The sequence below is a fragment of the Barbus barbus genome (genome assembly GCF_936440315.1).
Source record: "Barbus barbus genome assembly, chromosome: 11".
Lineage (NCBI taxonomy): Eukaryota > Metazoa > Chordata > Actinopteri > Cypriniformes > Cyprinidae > Barbus > Barbus barbus.
Window position 1 is genome coordinate 18773333 of NC_136739.1, and position 22370 is coordinate 18795702.

At 37.0% G+C, this 22370-nt stretch overlaps 2 protein-coding genes across 2 annotated transcripts; both read left to right on the top strand.

The window, feature by feature from the left end:
* Positions 1-2997: 2997 nt before the first annotated feature.
* Positions 2998-3636, top strand: LOC306877352 (gamma-crystallin M2-like; the record flags this gene model as incomplete). Its single annotated transcript, XM_079429073.1, has 2 exons — positions 2998-3240; positions 3364-3636. Exons 1-2 carry the CDS (start codon positions 3046-3048, stop codon positions 3634-3636), a joined length of 468 nt encoding a protein of 155 aa, XP_079285199.1. The 5' UTR covers positions 2998-3045.
* A 10141-nt stretch (positions 3637-13777) lies between these two features.
* On the top strand, positions 13778-14583 carry LOC306877348 (gamma-crystallin M2-like; the record flags this gene model as incomplete). Its single annotated transcript, XM_079429069.1, has 2 exons — positions 13778-14032; positions 14311-14583. 2 exons carry the CDS (start codon positions 13778-13780, stop codon positions 14581-14583), a joined length of 528 nt encoding a protein of 175 aa, XP_079285195.1.
* Positions 14584-22370: the final 7787 nt, after the last annotated feature.

Here is a 22370-nt window from a genome sequence, read left to right on the forward strand (position 1 = left end):
ACAAATTGATTGATCAGTTGTCCCGGTGTTTACTGATCCATGGTCTTCCCCTGTGCAGGGACTTGTGTGCACGATCTACTGATTCATTACCTAGGGAACTGGCTGAGACACTTGGAACGGCCTTGTGAAACGATTCAGTTATTAATCGTTAAAAAAAACAAGTTATGTAAACTTTTTTCAAAAGTTTACACGCAAAATCCCATTCAACACGCCCATGTTAACTTCAAATTAGCGCATTACTGTGGTTTACATTAAGTTACACATTTCATAGATTTCGGTTAATCGTAAGCATAATGGTGTAAGGAGGACGCAGAGGAAGAACTAGAATCCATTCGCAGAAGTTTATTAGAGGGATTAGCAACAGACAGAAACGTTAATTCAGGCAGAGGGTCAAAACCAGAGTAGCAGTTGAATCCGTTTACCAGTACAGGGGCAATCCAGAAGACAAGAGTCAGGAGGCAGGCAGAAGGATCAAACACAAACATCAGTCCGATCAGGCAAACAGAGCAAAGGGGCAAATCCAGGAAATCAGAAGTCAAGGTAATCAGGCAGAGTAATACACAGGTAAGCAGTCAGAGATAATGCAATGGAGAAACGCTCGGTAAGGCAGGTAAACTGTCAATGCTTCACAGTTTGTAATGTGCTCAGGATCTGGCTTATAAAGTCATCAAACAGGAAATGAATGCAAAAGAAGCAGAGGGAGCGGCATGCAGTCAGTACTCGGGTGAGGGCTCCCTCTGCTGGCTTGGTGTTACAAATGGCTTATAAAAGAGAGAAAGAACGCACAATGTCTTCATATCTTTTCATGTCATGGAAACACAAAAATATCATACAACACGCCAACATTCATTATAGTAACACAGCCTTTGATATTAAGTGTTTTATGGATTAAACAAAGTGGAAAAAGATGGCATTCTCTTCACTTAAATTTCCCTCAGACATATCATACAATGCTTATTCGATGTTTTATATATGTTGTACGTTTGTGTATAAACATATACATTTTGCATAAAACATTTACACCTTTTAAATAAACGTTTTGATAAATTCAGTCTAACGTTAAGTACAAATATTTCTTCAGTGCAACGTTACTTGACTTAACGTTACCAGACAACTTGACATACTCTTTTCTTAAATCCACTTGTCTTCTGATATAGCTACAACTCATGAAACACTTTCTAAATGTCCACTCAAAAAATCTAATATGTTGAATGATTTTCTTGTTAATTTTAGTCTAAAAAAATTAAATTTATTTAGTGCAACTTACCTGACGCGTGAACTTGACAACATGGCGGCGCTGTTTCTCCCGCGAAGTCACTCAAGCGCGTGCACGTGCAGAATTATCCCAGTGTTGGCTGGATTTGTTTTTATTAGTTTAGTCAACATTTAGCATTCTGAATTTGAAAATAACCATTAATTTAATGTTTTTAATATATATTTGTGCAGACTTAATATAATATGTCTTCTCAACTAAGCCCAAGCAATAAAATTAGTTCAACTTAAATATTTTTGCCCTTCCAACATTTTGTTAATTGTATTTTTGACAGAGCAGTTCATTCATGGATTTCTCTTCTAAAGAGCTGATGATTTGAATCAGGTAGGCTAACAAGAGAGACATGCAAAATATGCAGCACAGGGGGTCACGAGGACCAGGATTAAGAACCACTGCATTAAACACACACAAATACAAACACAAACAAATTAGTCTGAACAGTGGGGCCAAATATAAATTTTCCTTTCTCTAAACAGGGAACACAATACGTCAACATGTTCTCTTATGTAAATGCCTAGGAAGCATAAAATACAAAAAATACAACTTCCAACCAATGTCTTTTTCTTTCTAATTAATTTTACCAAAAAAATCTAATAACAATTATCTTGAATTTTGAAATAATATATTTTATGATTTTTTATTAGTTTGATCAAGACTGATTTACATTTCTATAAGGAGGGGAACATATACTGCATCTTAAAGAATTCCAGTTTTCACCACCAAACCCCAAACATTGGCAACAGTCATGTGCCATTTAGCATTTCAGACTGGTTACTCACTAGGTTTTGTCTCTTTACTCTAACCACAGAATCAAGGGCCCTTATGTGGATGGACAGAGCAAAGCATACAGGTTCAAAATCATTAAGCATTCCAAAATGTATGCTTATAAAAACCAACAAACAAACCAAATCCATATAGCCAGAAGTCCTCAATCTAAAACAACAACCACATGATAAAAATACAATATTCTAGGCTGTATATAAAAGGTCAGGCAGCTGCCTTGTTATATTATGACATGACAAGTTGCATTTGAGCATGAAGGTACCTACTGAGACTGATTTCAGAAAGGATTCTGAATCAGCATAACAGTCTATATGCAACAAAATAAAGTGCGCTTTTATGATAACTAAGTGAATTTGATTTCTACAATTCACAATCATTAGTATTTCAATAACAGTTTACATTGACATTATATAATGTTTATGTTTAAATGATGCATTAAGAATGGCTGAAACATTTTACAATTAACATAGATTAAATATTTTTCACTCTTAGTTCATGATATCTAAAGCTAATGCATACCTAATGTTAACCAATTGAACAATATTATAAAGTATTATCAGCATTTCTTAAGAATTTATCAGATTCACATTCTTTTTGACCAATATACTTGCATTTTTCTAATAATATTGAGTACTAAGATCTACATACCAAGCTTTAGCTAGAATGGCCTATGGTTCAACTTGCACTGTCAGGAATTGACTAACAATAGAGGCCCTGTAGTCTTTAGTCTTGGTCTAGTATAAAAGCACAGGTGACAGCAGTCAGTCAACAAGCAGAATCAGCTTCAGCTTCTCCTTTGTGGAACTACTGAGGACCAGCCAGTGCAACCATGAAGGTAAACCTTGTTCCAGCACCTATTTCCACAAAGTTTAACTTGAATTCTTTTTTTAAATTGGTATCTCTTACTTTAAGTCACTAAAATATTCAATTTGAATTTTCAGGTCACTTTCTTTGAGGACAGGAACTTCCAGGGTCGCTCTTATGACTGTATGGGCGACTGTGGTGACTTCTCCTCCTACATGAGCCGCTGTCACTCTTGCAGAGTGGAGAGTGGATGCTGGATGATGTATGATAATCCCAACTACATGGGAAATCAGTATTTCTTTAGGAGGGGAGAGTATGCTGATTACATGTCTATGTTTGGAATGAACAACTGCATCAGGTCCTGCCGTATGATCCCTATGGTGAGCTCAGTTTCAGATTATTTAACATATAAAAATGAATAAGTTTATCTTTATCTTTTAAATGAATTAATTTCTTGATTTATTTTTTGATGATAAACTAAAATGACTTCTCTTCCACTACAGCACAGGGGATCCTACAGAATGAGGATCTATGAGAGGGAGAACTTCATGGGTCAGATGCACGAGATGATGGATGACTGTGACAACACCATGGACCGTTACCGCATGTCTCACTGCCAGTCCTGCCATGTGATGGACGGCCACTGGCTCTTCTATGAGCAGCCCCACTACAGAGGCAGGATGTGGTACTTCAGGCCTGGAGAGTACAGGAGCTTCAGCAATATGGGTGGCATGAGATTCATGAGCATGAGGCGTATCATGGACTCCTGGTACTAATTTTCTAGTGTTTCTATTAATAAAACTTTCTCCAGAACATTAAATATATTGTCTTGAAAATCATTAATGCCACTAATATTTACTTCGACAAATGCACAAACAAACTTCTCATGAGAGAAACAGAAATTCAAAAAAAAAAAAAAGTAAAAAATAATGAGCAATTACTGTATTTCATTTGCAATACATCATGTAGTAATATTAGAATTTTGTCTTTCAAAGGACAAACAATGACAGACAGTTCTTTCAGAGCAGAGCGTGTTATAATGGTGGAACTGAAAATTCATGTGGTCTGGAATATCGAGCTGTGTGTATTCCTCAACAGTTAAAGCTAATACCATATTTCTTAAATAAAGTAGGATGTTTTGGGAACCAAAAGGCTAAAGATTGAAAGATTTACATGTGTTGTCAAATAGCACAAAGTGGTGGTGATCTGACCAATAGGATCTAAAACAAAAATGTCAACAATATTGTCAAGCGTGTCTAAAAAATGCTATTTTACAATGTCAAATTGAGCTAAAACACAGTAAAAGTAACAGATGTATCCTGTACAACTTGCCATAATATCTGAAGTGTGTTACCACAAATATAAATTGGAGTGAAAAAAATAAATAAAATCAAGTAAATGGTGCAACAGTCTTTGTGGGGCAAGAAAAAAGGAAAATTACCATATTTGGTGATTGGAATAGCTCATACAACACCATGTACAGATTATCTCAATACTGTACAAGTCCTATAATCATACTGCACAGTTAACAGACAACAGACAACAATTCTCATATCAACAACATGTAACATCTAATCACATATTACATAACCTTTTCACATATTGGATAACCTTTTCTTTTTACAAAACTAAAAGTGACTGACAGTTTTCTAATTATTTTAGACTGTTGTCATTCCACACACTGTGGTACAGTACAGTCAAGTCAGTCAAACAAGATATTGTAGATTGCATTTTGTAGCTGTGCTTAACTTGGGGAGGGAAATTAAGGAAGTAGACCTATGTACGATACACTGCCCTGCTGAAAAAAAACAATAGAACCCTGCCCAAAACACAAACATAGACGCATTTAGGCAGATCAGGGGACGCATTCCCTTCAAAATGAAAGTAACGTTAATCCTCTGCATCTTCAGCGGCTTAGATGTCGGGAGTTAATGACGACTGCTATATTCAATATTATATCCAACAACAGGGGCGGACTGGGATAAAATTTCAGGCCGGGAAATCTCACACTCATCCAGGCCATCTCATACATCCACAATAAATTAAAAAAAAAGTTTAAACCACTAGGCTGGGGCCGCGCAAAAATAATTAAATATTATCTCTTGAACTTTTTTTTCTTGTACCGGTCACTTTTTCATAAACACATCTCCACCTTGTTGCCAATTTTGTTACCACCTCATTGTAATTTGTTTGCACATAATATACATAGTTTTGTTTTATCTTGCCTAAATGTAAAAATTAGTACATTAATAGCTACATCCTGAATATATCTTTACAGAAAAATCTTGACACTGAACATGTTTTTGCATTATCATCGGTCATGTTTTGTCCTAAGTTAAATTAACCATGGTGTTATTAGACCTATGGTAAAAGTATAGTAACCATGTTTTTTTTTTTGGCGGATTGATTACTATTTGTATAACCAAAGTTTTACTACAAATACCATGGTGAAACATAGTGTAGCAACTCCATTGTTAATTAGTGGTTACACTCTTAAAAATAAAGGTGCTTAAAATGTTCTTCATAGTGATGTCATAGAAGAACCATTTTTGGTTCCACAAAGAACCATTCAGTCAAAGGTTCTTTAAAGAACTATCTTATTCTTACCTTTTATAATCTGAAGAACCTTCTTTAGCTACAAAGAAACTGAAAGGTTCTTCAGATGTTAAGGTTCTTTATGGAAGCATGTAGACAAAAAGGGTTCTTCTGGCATCGTGAATAAAGCATCATTATTTTTAAGAATGTAATTTAACTATAGCAACCAAGGTTTTTGGTTTTAATTTTTAGTAAAACCAGATTCATTTTCGTAAGGGTTGTGTTGTTGTCTGCCTTAGATCCCTCTAAACCTGTTATAAAATGATGTGTATTTTTATATATATATATTTGTCTGCTATTCCTACTATTTACAATAGTAATTACGTCCTTTTGGTAATTTTTCAGTAATTGACTGCTACTGCAAACATTTGCTAGCAAAGACAAAACTACAATAGTCTGTTTACAGATGTAACTGACCTGAACTGAACAGGACAGTTTACCCTCTCTGCTCCACCTGGGCACTTCCACTCCATTCTCCAGTCTCGCATCCTTTTGGCAGAAGCGCGGATGCGTGGAGCGTGAGCGAGGCAAATTGCGTTGCCAGTCAAGACTAACCGACTCATGATTTATGATAATTTTATTATTGAATGGCGAATTCAGAAATAATCACTTTAGTACATTCGGCAGGCAACAAAAGACAACAACAACAATATATATTATATATATATATATATATATATATATATATATATATATATATATATATATACTGTATATATAAAAATAAATAAATGTAGGGCAGTGGGCCCAATTGGCTGCCAGGTCACCGGGAATTCTCCTGGTGCTCCCTATGGCCAGTCCGCCCCTGTCCAACAACAAAACACCTCAATTGCTTAGTCGGAATCATCTAGTCTTCCCCTGCACAGGAGTCGACACAATGGCTGACAGCTCTCAGCTCACTCAGAGCGGGTCTAAGATAAGATGGCCTTGTCAATCAACTATCATGGGAGCAGTCTGTGCAGAACTACGTCATTTATTTTAAAATAGGGATTGAAAAAAAAACAATGGGTGGATTTTTATCATTATAGGATGGATGTGTACACACACTTCCAACACACATTTATGTTCAAACAACTTGTAAAGTGAATTTTGCATCCAATGACCCCTTTAACAGCCTTTGATGCATTTTTCAACCCAAATGGATGTACTTGGTAACAAAAGCAGTTGGTCTTCTAATGATATCTTCTGTAGACTCTTTTTTTTTCTACAAAGTCAACAAATTTCTCCTCCAACTTCATCAAACTTTGTTTGTCAAGTGATGACTGAGTGGTCAAAAACTTTGCCAAATCTGGCATCTGTTTCTCTGTAGTAATCAAACGATGGTCACACTGTTGAAGATAATTCTGTATGTATCTTTCCACTCCCTGGGCATGTTCTACACTCTCTTTCTCCATCTTATCCATTCTGAGCTCCAGTTGACTCACCTTTTGATTGATACTATACATAGATATGCTGGAGAGTCAAAACATATGATTCAAAGAACATACAATAATTTAATTCTTCAGGAAATTTGTTATAACAAACATCACTTAAAAAATAAAGGGGGACAGTCAATAACCATTGAATAATATCATATTTTCTATTTTAGAGGAGTACATGACTTCAAAGATCACAAAAGTCTAGACCAGTGGTTTTCAAACTTTTTTCAGAGCGACCCTATTCTTTTCTTTTTAAATTGACGCGATCCATATATATATATATATATATATATATATATATATATATATATATATATATATATATATATATATATATATATCCATATATATATATATATATATATATATATAAAGAAAGAAGGAAGGAAGGAAGGAAGGAAGGAAAGACAACTGCGCTACAGAGCGATCTCGAGTCCCACCGTAGAGCTCCGGAAGGATGCCCATCCTCGGGTGGGTCGCGAGACTTAAAAAATGGGTCGCCAGGATGATTTAAGGAAAATGTATGTAACCAGTTCAAGACTCAGGAAAGAATAACAACAACAACAATTATAAAAAAAAAAAAAAACAAACAAAAAAAAACAGTAAAACGCATTTCAAAAAAGTTATAAATTGATTTGCATTATAATGAGTGAAATAAGTATTTGATCCCCTATCAATCAACAAGATTTCTGGCTCCCAGGTGTCTTTTGTACAGGTAAGGAGCTGTGATTAGAAGCACTCTCTTAAAGGGAGTGCTTTTAATCTCAGCTTGTTACCTGTATAACAGACACCTGTCCACAGAAGCAATCAATCAATCAGATTCCAAACTCTCCACCATGGCCAAGACCAGAGAGCTGTCCAAGGATGTCAGGGACAAGATTGTAAATTGTAAGAAATAATTAATAAGTCCTTTTAAGATTATTTTTAGTGCATATGAACACATTGTCTCTGTGTGGTTCTATGGAGAATAAGAGGCATGTTCTGGGACGACCAGAGAGAGGTTAAAAGGTCTCCTAAGGAATTCCAGTCTAAGTCTTTGTCTTGTATGGGGGGAGACCTACCCAAGAGAGTCTGTAGCTCGTGATTTTCTATTACAGGTTGACATGTGACCATCAGTCTTGATTACTTGCCCCAAATTTGACAGTCTCCTTCCTGAATTGGAATTATCAATGTGTTCTTTTGTCTCAAGGTTGTAAGCTGTTCTGTAAAAGAGGCTTACTGGTTAGTTTGCTTGCTTCAGACTAGTTGGCGCTAGGATTTGGACAGATTTATGACGTTGTCCTGTTACAGCTTTGAGGACCCTCTTTGTGGAATCTCAGCTTCTCATGTTTCGATGTTCTGATCGAATCTTAAATTTGTCTGATTCAGTCTCTGATGTCCTACACAAATTATTTTAAGATGAAACAACATTTTTTTTTTACAGTAATTACAGCAGTTAGCTACAGCCCCCAAATTTGGCATTCAAGGAGTGCAGATATTTATGAGTAATTTTTCACACCTAAAGACCCCACCTACATCCTGAAATGCTGTTTTAAATAGTGCGGGTAGAATATAGTAATTTAAACACAGAAGACAATCTGAACTCTCCTGTTACAATGGCTGCTGCTGCTCCAAAAACTCCTAAAACTACTAGAAGAGTGATGTGTTTCACCAACAAGAGGACCTGTTGAAATGAGAAAGGAACTGACTTTTGCACCAAGAAAAAAACAAGGAGTTAGTTTGACAAAGTTTCTTTATGACGATGTGAATATGATGACCCGTGATTTCTCAATGTCTGGTGATCATGTTGGGAGATATGTGTTTGACAAAGTGATGCGGATTGTGAAGCTCTATGCTACAGATATCGAAGACAATTTTACAACGCAGGAACCCAGTCTGATTTTCCCTGCCAAAGACGGGTGGTTATTCTACAACCATGTCTGGAGAGATTTGAATGACTGCGGTGACGATCCTTTGTACATTGCGGAGTGGAATGGTATAGTTCCTGAAACAAGATTTTGTGTGGTTGGAAATCACAGTAAAAAGTTACAAGATGACTGTGTTTACGGGTGGTTGGATAAATTCTGCATGGAGCTGGGGTATTACAACCTGACCTTTCTTACAATGCCATATGGCAGTAGCGGTGCGATAGCTGGAGCCGCGGCCTGTGTAGGCGTTGATGACACCGATGGGTGTATCCGCATTGATGCATTCAAAATCATAAAAGCAACTATTGTGGTCATACTGGAACACCTTATCAACAAAAAGCTAAAGGAACTCTGCCTCGGTTGTGTGGTGGATCACCCTAGTCAGCTTAGACACTCCTGTTTGTTTGAACCCAGCGCCTATTTCTTTGATGCATAGTTTGAGGAACTAACTAGTGATGGGTCGACAAACTCCAGACGGTACGTTGACATACTTCAAGACCTCACGGATGGATACAATGCGAGCTATCACAGAAGCATCAAGATGAGGTCTGCAAATAAAACGTATCTACAGTGCTACATAACCTATACGGGACTAGGGGATCACACAGCGTCAAGGCTATTTTTAAGTATAAGATTTGTGACACAGTTAGAATCTCTAAAGTAAGGGGTCCATTTGCAAAAGGATATGAGAAAAACTACACAGAAGAGTTTATCACAGTAAAAACATGTATCCCAAGAGATCCTCCTGTCTATAGACTCTGTGATTACGATGAGATGTTATCGATGGTGTTTTTTATGAGGCTGAATTGCAAAAAATATCTGTGAGTAAGAACAAAACGTTTAAAATAGAAAATATTTTGGACAGGAGGCAAGAAGGCCGATCAACAAAGGTTCTGGTCCAGTGGGTAGGGTGGCCTTCAAAATTCAACACATGGCTGGATGAGAAAGAAGTGGTAGATGTGCAGACACCATAAAATGAAAGCGGTCATAGGTGTATACATATTAATTTAAAAAGCAACCATGTCTGAGGGTGGTTTTTACCTGACGCTCCCCTGCAATGCGTCGTTAGCTGTTTATCCGGAAATCATTATTTCTAATTATAGAACCATGCTGGCAAGGACTATAAACCTAAAAGGAGAATTGGAGGTAGGATTGATCGAATTTGAATACCCCAAATCATGGTACACATTTCCAGAGGAAGACAGTGCATATATTGTTAAAAGGCATCAAAACACACCGAAAGATGATGAGGAACGAGTGTCTGAACATTTTGCCATTGGTGAAGGGATTAAGATTCATATCAACAATGGAAGTAGAAGCATATCAAAGCTATGTAACACGTTAAAGACTGGTTATTACGAGGATGTTCTTTTTCTGATTAGAGAAATAAACACAACTTTACCTCCTGGGGTGACCCTCGGATATGATCATGTAAAAAACAGAGTCTTTCTAAAAGCCCCTCCAAAGGTGTCACTGATGTTTTACGGGAAGCTAGCTGTTATATTAGGGTTAAACCCCGGGGTCGCTATAGAATCTGCAGATCAAGCTAATGAAGTTTATGACAGCGGGATCACAACAGTGACGTATGCCCCACATCAGGCTGACATAAATGGGGATACACAGATATCATAGAATATCAATCAGTTGGCGATGCGTACGTCCCACTACTGAGATGTGTACATATAGATGGTAAGAATAATAAGATTGTCAGTGTTAGATACGATAAGGCACATTACGTACCGGTCAATAAAACAACCATTACAGATATAACACAGGTAAATGATGATCAGAATCAAAACGTTCGTTTCACTTACGGTAAGGTGAGTGCTAAGTTACACTTCAGACCCGTGAAACAAGGTGTTTTTAAAAAAATAAATAATGCCATATTCCAACACTTACCAAATAGATCCTGAGCGATACGTAACCTATTAACAAAATCAGGCCGGTAATGGCCTCCCCGGTTATGCAGGGGGCGGGTTTATGTATGGAGCCGGTCTGGGTGGTTTATTCCGAGGTCTCTTTCGAATGGCCGTACCATTACTAAAGCGTGGGTTCAGCATTGCCAGGCCTCATCTTAAATCATCTGCAAAAAACATACTAAGTGATGTTGTTAGCAATACGCTAACACACTCCTTTAACAACAATCACGCTCAAGACGGATCAGGGCTAATGGTGATGTCTCGCAAAAAAATGTCTAGGCCCCCAGGAGCTAGGAGCAGTGGTCAAACACAGAAGAAAAGAAAACATACTCCTAAGAAGACCTCAGTCATAAAACGCAAGCGCAAGGAGACAGTAAAACACGTTACAACAGCAAAGACAAAGAGATCTGTCAAAACAATATTCTAGATCATGGCCTTACTACACAACATGTCGGAAGAATGTATTAAATCTGAACTCGACCTGTTCACAGTGCCTCTGACACAAACCGCTATTGAAAAAAATGCCTATATAGAGGTGCCGCCATTATCAGCGATTTCAGACACAGCACCTTTGGAGTTTTTTTATTGCCGGGACTGGTGAAGATTACATTGATCTGAACAATACACTGTTATTTTTGAGGGTCAAAATCATTAACAAAGCTTTTATTTTCTGGGTCTCACAAGGATAAAGAACAAAGTAACATATTACAGCGAACAAGCAACAATGTTTTCTGTATCAGAGAGCTCTTAAGTATTTGAAAATTTGTAGAAGGTCTCAAGTCGGATTGAAACATACAGTAGTCATATAATACAGTTTTGTTAGAAAAATGTCAAACTTTTTTTTTTCTTTTTTTAGACATCGTGTTTTTCATGATTTTTAGACATCAGTGTTTAAATACAAATGTTTACCCTAGTACTTCTTTGAACTTTTGTAACATAAAAATTAAATACACTGTGTGGTTCTATACATATGATAACTGTTCTTTCTGGGTAACCAGCAGTGTGAATAATGCAAATACAGATTTACAGATAAACAGGTAAAGATTTAATTACAGAAATACAGATTTAATTTTCAAATCCTGTGTGTCTGTCATGTAAACTGTGTCGAAAGAACACGCACAAAGATGAAGATAAAGGGTAAACAGTCTTTAATAAATCCACAGATTATAATTCCACACAAGGCAGGTTGGTAACACATATGCAACAATGAAACCGGACAAACTAAAATTGAGCAGACAGGAACTTAAATACACAGGTAAATGAGGATAATTAATAAGACACAGGTGAACTAACTAACGTAATCAAAGGAGAGACATATGCCTTGTCCAAATACCCACACTTGCAGTCTTGGCCACTTGAGCACGTGTGCGCGCGACAGGAAGTAAGTCCTCAAGACTGTCCCAGGTCTTCAAAATGCCAAAGTGCAGTGCCCTTAATGGATACTAAACCTACACTATCTAGAATACCGCTTCGGAGCGGTATTCGAGGCTAAGCGTATCTCATCATGCATCATGTTCTGGAAATACATTGTGAGACTTTTTGCCGAGATCTCGCGAGAGGTCACGGAAACCTTTGCAATGTAAGTTAAATATTAATATAATAATTAGATATTACATATAATTTGGTAGAAAAACTGTTTTTTATATTTTATTGGTGCAAATATGAGTAAAGTATATGCAAAGTATTTAAAATTAAAATGGAAAAAAAAGCTATGTAAACACTTGCATTTTTACAACACTATAAGTGTGTGCCATCAGGTAATGAAAAGTTTGACACATACTTGTGGTCTTCATTCTTACTTGAACAAATACAGGAAATATGTCATATAAGTTGTCAAGTGCAAAGACCAAAAGTGTGTGTATTTGGACAAGGCAAGAAATTAGGTAAAACAATAAGGCAGGCAAACAAAGTCCTAACAGGGTGATGGTGTGACAGTGTCAAATGGTTAAGAATTGTAAAAGTAATGAACAATTAAGTTCTGTTGTACTACAGTAAGATAACAGGCCATCCTCTCATAATATAAAGAATTCATATCATAATAATAAATAGACCATCCTATTCCCATTACACCATAATAACAGACTGGTGTGAATGAAGAATTATTTAACAATGGCACAGTAGCATTCCAGGGACCAATTTATGGCAGGGCAATAAAAAAATTCCTTAGAAACACTGGATGTAGCAGCAGCAGTGGCTGAAACAAAGAAAGGCCACAAAGATCTATCCAAATACATTCATACCTATGTTTGGTGACCTTAAATGGATGTAAACTGCAATACATTCACTTCACCCTCAGACAAAGTACAGCTTATGTTAATGGATATTGACTGCTAACACAACAGTTCAAGGGAGCAGCCCTATTAACTTATTATGGAATGAATAGATGATCGTTAAACAGTTTCCAATCATGTTTGGACTCTATTTGCTCCCCTTCATGCTGGTAATAATTTGAAAGAGGTCTGGTAAAAAATAATTAATGGATAAAATGTTAAAGACACTATTTTACTTTGTACTCCACTCTATGCAAAGGAGTTCCACACTAGGGCTGGCAACACCGTGGCCACTTCAGACACAAGTGGCCAATCAAATTCCAGCAATGGAAAGGCGCCAGATCCCAATCTCTTCCTCATCGGAAAGGGATAAAGGGATAAAAGTACCCTTTCAACAGACACTCCTTGTTCTGAGTCTCTGGCATGTTCAGTGAGACACTAACAGACACAACAAAGTTCTGCATTTCCATATTTCTATACTTTAGAAATTCTACAGTTCGAACAATGTAAACACTAAGATCTACATACCAAGCATTAATTAGAATGGCCTCTAAACAAACTTGCACAGTCAGGAATTGACTAACAATAGAGGCCCTGTAGTCTTTAGTCTTGTTCTAGTATAAAAACACAGGTGACGGCAGTCAGTCAACAAGCAGAAACGGCTTCAGCTTCTCCCTTGTGGAACTACTGAGAATCAGACAGCACAACCATGAAGGTAAACCTTGTTCCAGCACCGATTTCCACACAGTTTTACTCCAAAATTATTTGATTTGTTAATTTGAACTTTAAATCAGTTAAAAGATTACTTATGAATTTTCAGGTCACCTTCTACGAGGAAAGGAACTTCCAGGGTCGCTCTTATGACTGTATGGGCGACTGTGCCGATTTCTCCTCCTACATAAACCGTTGTCACTCTTGCAGAGTGCACAGTGGATGCTGGATGATGTATGATAATCCCAACTACATGGGAAATCAGTATTTCTTCAGGAGGGGAGAGTATACTGATTACATGTCTATGTTTGGCATGAGCAACTGCATCAGGTCCTGCCGTATGATCCCTATGGTGAGTGCCAACAATTTATTGCTTTGTAATGTATCCACTCAAATCCACATACTTTCATTAATACTATTTCTAGATTAAATATTTTCTGGTAATCATGAAGCAAATAGCTGATCTAGTGGGACATAGAGGAAAATGTTAAAATCCATCAATTCAAAGCACAGAGGATCCTTTAAGAATGGTGATTTATGAGGCAGAACAATAGAGTTATTGTATTTGTTTACATTATATGTTGGTTCTACATGATAAACTTAAAATAATGTACTTCTCTCCCACTACAGTATAGGGGATCCTACAGAATGAGGATCTACGAGAGGGAGAACTTCATGGGCCAGATGTATGAAATGATGGATGATTGTGACAACACCATGGACCGTTACCGCATGTCTCACTGCCAGTCCTGCCATGTGATGGACGGCCACTGGCTCTTCTATGAGCAGCCCCACTACAGAGGCAAGATGTGGTACTTCAGGCCTGGAGAGTACAGGAGCTTCAGCAATATGGGTGGCATGAGATTCATGAGCATGAGGCGTATCATGGACTCCTGGTACTAGGGTTTATATTAATAAAATAATTCCTCTACAACATTAAACATTCCGTCTTGAAAATCATTGATGTTAATAATATTTGCATGAGTAGTCAAATAACACTTCATTTAATTAAACAGAACTGCAAGAAATTATTAAATTATGTCATATATTAAGATAGCTATCTAATCTATGTACTATGATGGATGAATGCTTTCAAATGACAAGGATTAACATGAAAACATAAAACCCAAACTATCTAGACACAGACTGTATCAAAAAACCTTGTTTCTCATAGCCTTTGGCCAAATTACAAGTGCTTCTAAATTATAAGAATTTATCAGAAATAAATGACTCAAAAATGCAGTTCAAATGTCCATATGGCTAATTTCAACATCTATGACTTTCCTTTGTGGAACACAAAAGCTGATAATTTTTTAAATCTCTTGGTATTTTCTTTCCATAGAATGAAATTCAGTCAAGTCCAATGTTTTTGGGTCCAAGTATCTAGATATAAATTTAAAAGTAAACAAGTAAATAAATAAATAAAAACTACATTTAATGAAACACTACAGATTTCTGGACTCTCTATGAATATCTGTGGATCATCTTCAAGTTGTTTATGAGGTATGCCAATGGTTGCAGCTGGCTACAACAAGAGTCACCAATATTAAGAAAAAAACAATATTAAGAAACAAGTTCATATCTGGAACTTGATTGGTTTTGATATTTTAGTTTTATATATTTTAGAACAGTGTAATGTTAGTTTGGGTGATAGTGAAAGCCGTGCTCCTCTCATACCATTGATAGGTGAACTCATGGATTTGAAAGTGATATCAACAAGTTTTTTTTTTTTTTTTTTGCCACAGCTAAACCTTGCACGCCGGAGATCCGGCACGGTGCCGGAGAACTTTAAGCACTGTATTTGTATTTGTCTTCAATTCAAATACATTTTGTGACATTAAGGAAATGAAAATGGTTACTTTGAGAACAATTATTTATGAGGCAGGACTAGAAAGTGAACACAACTGACTTCTCTTCCACTACAGTACAGGGGATCCTACAGAATGAGGATCTATGAGAGGGAGAACTTCACAGGTCAGATGTACGACATGATGGATGATTGCGACAACATCATGGACCGTTACCGCATGTCTCGCTGCCAGTCCTGTCATGTGATGGACGGCCACTGGCTCTTCTATGAGCAGCCCCACTACAGAGGCAGGATGTGGTACTTCAGGCCTGGAGAGTACAGGAGCTTCAGCAATATGGGTGGCATGAGATTCATGAGCATGAGGCGTATTATGGACTCTTGGTATTAGTTTTCTAGTATTTATTTCTAGCATTTCTTTAAATGTTAATTAAATAATTATTTTTCAACACAGTGTCCTGAAAAATAATTTTGTCACTAATATTTCCATGAATAGTCCACAAAAAAAAAACACCTAAGCTAAACTAGAGCTGGGCAGTATATTGAGTTTGCACGATATACTGATATATTTTCATAAACAGTATTGAATGAGGGAATACTATTTATATCAATATACAGTAGTTTGAGAAGTGCTGCACTAGAGAAGACGAAGAAGACTGCTTTAGTAGTGTGTTGTCGCCACTTGCTTCTTTGACCCTGGTTCCAAAACCTCTTTTTAAGATTATGCATGATCCACTTGTTCATGAACGTTCTCAAGGTCTGAATCGGGCTCGAACTGGTATATAAACATTTTGCCATAATTAATATTTACAGCTGAGGAGATGAAAATTAGTTATGGTAAGGGGCATAACACTTCCGGAACACACTCTAAGCCAGGGATAGACAACTTCGGTCCTGGAGGGCCGGTGTCCTGCAGAGTTTAGCTCCAACCCTAATCAAACACACCTGTAACTTTCTAGTGATCTTGAAGACATTGATTATCTTTTTCAGGTGTGTTTGACTACGGTTGGAGCTAAACTCTGCAGGACACTGGCCCTCCAGGACTGAAGTTGCCTATCCCTGCTCTAATGCTGCAGTCATGTGCTATGGGAATTATTGTAAATACGAGTTTCCTAGTCGGAAATTGTCCATATAAGGCCTTAGGCCATTCATGTTCATTTTCCGACTAGGAAGCTCGCATTTACGAAAAGTCCGATAGCACTTGAATTCTGCATAAGCCATTGGTCTCAAACTCAATTCCTGGAGGTCTACAGCTCTGCACAGTTAAGCTCCAGCCCTAATCAAACACACATGATCCAGCTAATCAAGCTCTTCAGGATCACTAGAAACTTCCATGCAGGTGTGAGTTGGAGCTGGTTAGAGATAAACTCTGCAGAGCTGTGGCCCTCCATGAATTGAGTTTGAGACCACTGCGCTAAGTGGTTCATCAATCACAGTCGACTGGGCCAGATAGCCAATCAGAGCATGTTTCATGTTTCAGAAGGAGGGGCTTTCTTTGAAACAAACTAAACGAGACAGGTAGTTCGAGACAGACTGGGAAGACAGGTGCTGCAATCATCTGAAATATGTAAAAAGTAACATGCTTTTGGAATGATCAGTCATGAAAACCTCTTTTAGTACACTCTAAAAACCAAATCAAGACTTCGTAAAAGGGCATAACAGGACCCCTTTAACCCTGTGGGGTCGAAGACTGCACCTTTCAGTCGGTCTCTATTCTTCTTGATGACTGCAAAAAGAGCTAATAAAACTTCATCATTTTTGATCGTCCAGATAAGAATAAGGTATTGTTTTAAACTGTAAAGGGTTTACTTTTATTTGTGCATAGTCGTAATAACAACAAAACAATGTATTTTTGTAAAATAAAGAAAACAAACAGGGTGCGCTCTCTGCCATCTCGGCCACTGTCACCTCTCTTCACAGACACATAAATAAAACAACCTGAATCTTAGCCTCACAGACATGAATCATACATGTATAGAAAGCTTGAAATGTTTACTTTTAAATGAAAAACAAATGTCACAAACATTTGTCGAAAACAAATATTCTCTGATAAAGTAATCTGTATGAAACCAATGCGACCTCCAGTTTTTCCCTTCTAAACTCATTGTCTCTAATGTGATCATGCCCATGAGTGGCTCCGTTTTTCAAATGTAAAAATCAACATGAGACGCATGGACATGTAAACACCCACAAACGTAAACACCGTAAACAAACATGAGGATTCAAGTTCATCCTGACTACTGTTTGTTTCTGGAAGAAGACTCAAAATTTACCTCAATAGAAGAACACGGTGCGACACACGGCTTGATCCAGTGGAGGAGATCTGATGAGTAAGATTACTTGTATCTGTTGTTACTGTATTATTGTGACATAACTTGTGCACATTTTACTAGTTAGACTTTCCCAAACTATAATTCCTGACTACATGTATGAAATCAACTGAAACATTTTGAAATATGTGTCATTTCATTGCATCTAAATGCCTCACAATGCCAGGATGTTCTTTTAATGTTTTATAAAATATAAAACCACAAGATATAAAAGTAGTAAGAGTGTGTACACTGTAACACTATGTTATAGTCTAAGAATGTTTGGCACAAAGTTGTGTTACTGTTCAAGTCTCAGTGTTTAGATCAGTATGTTCAATCATGTGCCCTTGACCTTCTCTGTGTATATTTTGATTATACTGTGTTGTAAATAAAATACAAATAATCCCGTTAATTTACTCTCCTCACATTCTTTGTTACCTGCCTCACAGACACATCACTGACTAATGGCACATTATGGGAGGTCCTTTGTCTCTCAGGTGTGAATCGTTAAATATTCATGGCCATTGTCACTCCCTCACATACAGCCTTTCTAACACAAATCATGTCTTACAAAAGTTAAATCAAGGTATTGTTTTCTGTGAATGAATGAACATGATGATTTTCACATTATTTTGGAGCAAAAACTACCATATCCAGTTCTCAAAAGTCTTGTGAACAAATGTTCTGTATGTGTTTTATGGCCTTTTTTCAATGACTTTTTAGATTTTCACTAACCACACATAAACATTGTTTTCTCAGAAACACAAACATGTACATTCATGCTGCTCACATATTATTGTAGCCGCATAATGCATATTTTAGGCTTCAGACATTTAAATACACATAAGTACTAGTAAAACAACATATTAAGAGCTTGTAAAATACACACAGATATCTATGGAAGCAACAATAACAATCCATTCAAATTTAATTTGCCGATGTGTTTTATTCATATCAGATACACATAGTGTAAGTAACTATAAGGTTCACTCTATTCTTCACCCAGTTCACTGGCCACTTACTTACATGTATTTCAGGAGAAATTGATGAATTCACGTGCTTTAAATCCGACTGACAGGACTCTCTGAACTGCGACGTGAACAAACATGGCGGCGCCCATCTCAAGTTACAGATCACGATCAAGATAATTTATAAAGGTTTTTAAATGACAAAACACATTCATTTATTCATTAATTTTTTTGTGAATATTTTAAATAAAAAAGGAAAAATTAAATAAAAGGCAATCCATCTGTCATACAGATGTTATTGTGGCCGCAATGTGTTACATGACAAACATGATGCATCGCCATGGAAACAGTAAGGGGAAATGTTCACCTTAAAACGGAAATGGCCACCTTAAAAAAAAACTCACTCTGGGGGGACCACTAGAATATTTTAAACTCACCAGTGAAAGGGTTAATATGTTTTTAAGATACAGAAAAATCACAAATGTCAATATATTGTTATTGTTATCATGGGCACTTCAAAATACCGGGAATAATTATTACAAAATATTCCGATTTTTTTAATGGATTTTTCAAGGCCTTTTTTACACTGAATGCGAAAATTCGCAAATGTTCGGTGCTACGACGCTTTTGAATTGAATCAATAGATCCCTATGGGGCTATTCACACCAGGCATGATCATTCACGGGGCGTAAAAGTAAAAAAAAAAATCTGATTTTTTTTACCCATTGCTTTGCGATGAAATGGGCCGTCCAATGATATTTGAGCTTAGATCACGTGCCTGGAGCAGCTGCTTTAGCACAAGAGGGTGAAAGTGGTGGCGCTATTTCAAAAATCAGTGTAAATAAACACAGAAGAAGAGTATCCAGCATGAGAGAAAAGAGTGGAAGCTGAGTTCTTGTTATCGTTGGTATTTGACAACAGATTTATTCTCACATGTTCTTTGTTCAGAATAACATTTCTATTAATTCTCCACTGAATTTATAATGATCTGTATCGGAAACAATGGAAAAGAGAGCAGTATTTTGCCAGCTTGTTTTGGGAAAGGTGGAGACGAGAATACCTTGCATCCCTCCAGCTTTGTAAGAAATGGCAAGACAGCAAACCTAAAATCAAAGAAGGAGACCAGGTCCTTCTGAAAGACGATCAGGTAAAAAGGAACAAATGGCCAATGGCTCTGGTCACCAAAGCTATCGAAGACTCAGATGGCAAAGTCAGGAAACTGGAGCTGAAGTGGTACTGCTAAAACTTTCTTACGACCTATTACAGAGGTTATATTGCTTATGTCTTAAATTATAGCATATATTCACTACTTAAGAAATTAAGAGTGGTATTATACTTAATATCAGACGGGGAGTATTATGCCATGTCTAGCATTACTTCTTCCTCCCCACTGGAGGGCGCTGTTTGACATAGGTTGAGTTAAAATTCAGTTGACATCTTTATTTACGCTTCATAGCGTAAAAGCACAGCGGCCATTTCGCAGCAGAGAGATTGCTTGTTCCTTTCATCTTCTTCCAATCTGTTGTGTAAAACCCCTAAGAAGCTTTGCTTGTAAGTTTATCGTTTATATTCGTTATTTTTTATACTTTGTGTTTGTATTTTGTTAAGAGTTATATATGTAGGAAGCTGATCAGTCATCTTCTTGCAATGTTTGGCTATCTGTATATGCATTCTCGACACACACGCATACAGAGGACAGAATAGCACTCGCAAGTGAATCTCAAGTTATTTTGTGTGATAGCTAAATATATTCTTAATAAACTACAAACAAAAAATATATAAATTTATTTTGTCCTCACATTAGGCTTGTTCGACTTCATGCGGCGCCACAAAGATCGGCTGCCGCCTGACATAAGCAATTGTTACCGGCCTCAGACCTTGGGGATATCTGAGCCAGCAGCAAAGGACACACAGGCGTGCACTATGGATCGATGAATAAACTCTGTGAAAAACACGAGAGGACAGAGAAGTTACGTCTTTCCACAGCAGCAGTCAGTTTATTACTATGTAAAGGATTAGCCCTTATTTTAATTTAGCTTTTGGGGAATCTATTCTTAAGATTCGATATTGATATTTACATGATTAATCGATATTAATCAAAACGTCCAACTTATACCTTGTTAACAATACCTCATTAACGACTTGTCCAGCAAGCATTAAAATCAGTACGTTATCTCTTAACAATTCAGTTTTATTTTATTCGTGGCCAACGATAAAACAAACCAAATAGTACTTTATCAAAATTCATGAGCATAGGTAAGGCAATCTTTGGCAAATAGTTAAAGACTTGGAAATTACACAGCACCAGATAAAGATTTCTAAATAAATTCAACGTTTATTTACTACTCTACACACTACTAAGCTAACATAACTCAAACAGAATACGTAACACACAAACACACACATTGCAATTAATTGTTTTGAGATGAAGAGAGTTTAAGGTTCTAATGCTCATTTTCAAGAATACTCACAAGCAAGGAACTTTACTATCTTTACACTTAAAGATGAATGCAACCAGTTTCCAGCAGCATTAGGAAGAATTGTTTGATTTTACTTGCTTTAAGTTGAGTTCCATTCCTTTCCTGTTCGAGGGAACCCCGGGTGCGGATTGGCTGCTGAAATCGCTGTTGCGTGATGTCACTGGTGATACCCCTCGGTGGTTGGTTGACTTCTTTCTGACGTGATGACGCTCTTAGGAAGTTTTTTTCAGTTCTTACGACTTCAGATGTTCGTTTCTTTAGAAGTTTGACTAAGTTTTGATAGTTGTTCAAATGCTCGGCCAGATGTTAATGGCTGGAAGCGCTTAACAGCGCGATCAGAGCAGGAGCCGAAGTTTCAAACAGCGCGCGAGCAAGCAAAAAGACAGCACAGCACTCCCAAAGGTGGGTGTCTGTCTTTTGACGGGCTGACTTCAGTCCGCTCCTTTTTGCTGTTTGATCCAATCCCAAGTGTCTCTGTAGGGAAGAACCCCGCCCCGCACGGCTCAGTTTTCCGCGCATAAATTATCTGCCCAGTTATTTTATCACATGAAGAAACTATTGGAAACAGATTTCTATACGTGTTGTAATCATACCTTATGATGATAAAAGACAATTTCCATCCACACCAGATTATTGCTGATTATTGCTCGAAATCAAACACCAAGTATTTTGCATACCCAAAGTACATATATCAATTTTATCTATTACGCGGTTAAGCCATAGATTAAACGATCCTAAATTCTAAATAATTACACCAAGCATGTGAAACTAAACAATAGTGATCGGGAAAAATTGGATATCAAAAGATTACAACAATACCATAGGTTCCAATAACACAGCCAGCTTAATTTCATGAAATACAACCTGAATATATATTGTAAATATATTGTACATATTGCTTTTGTGTATATTGCTTTAATAGCAGGAACAATTATACTTTGTTCTTTTTGGAATCCTTAAGCAAGATTTGAGTCTCGCTGTCTGTTAATAAGAAGAAAAGGATTGTTCAAATGTGAGAGAGAGAAGAGTTGTCCGGGGGTCATGAGTGTCCCGTTGGACATGTATCTGTGAGACTTCAACGTCCAGTCTCATCATAAAAACGTCTCTCCTGGTTGATACAATCATT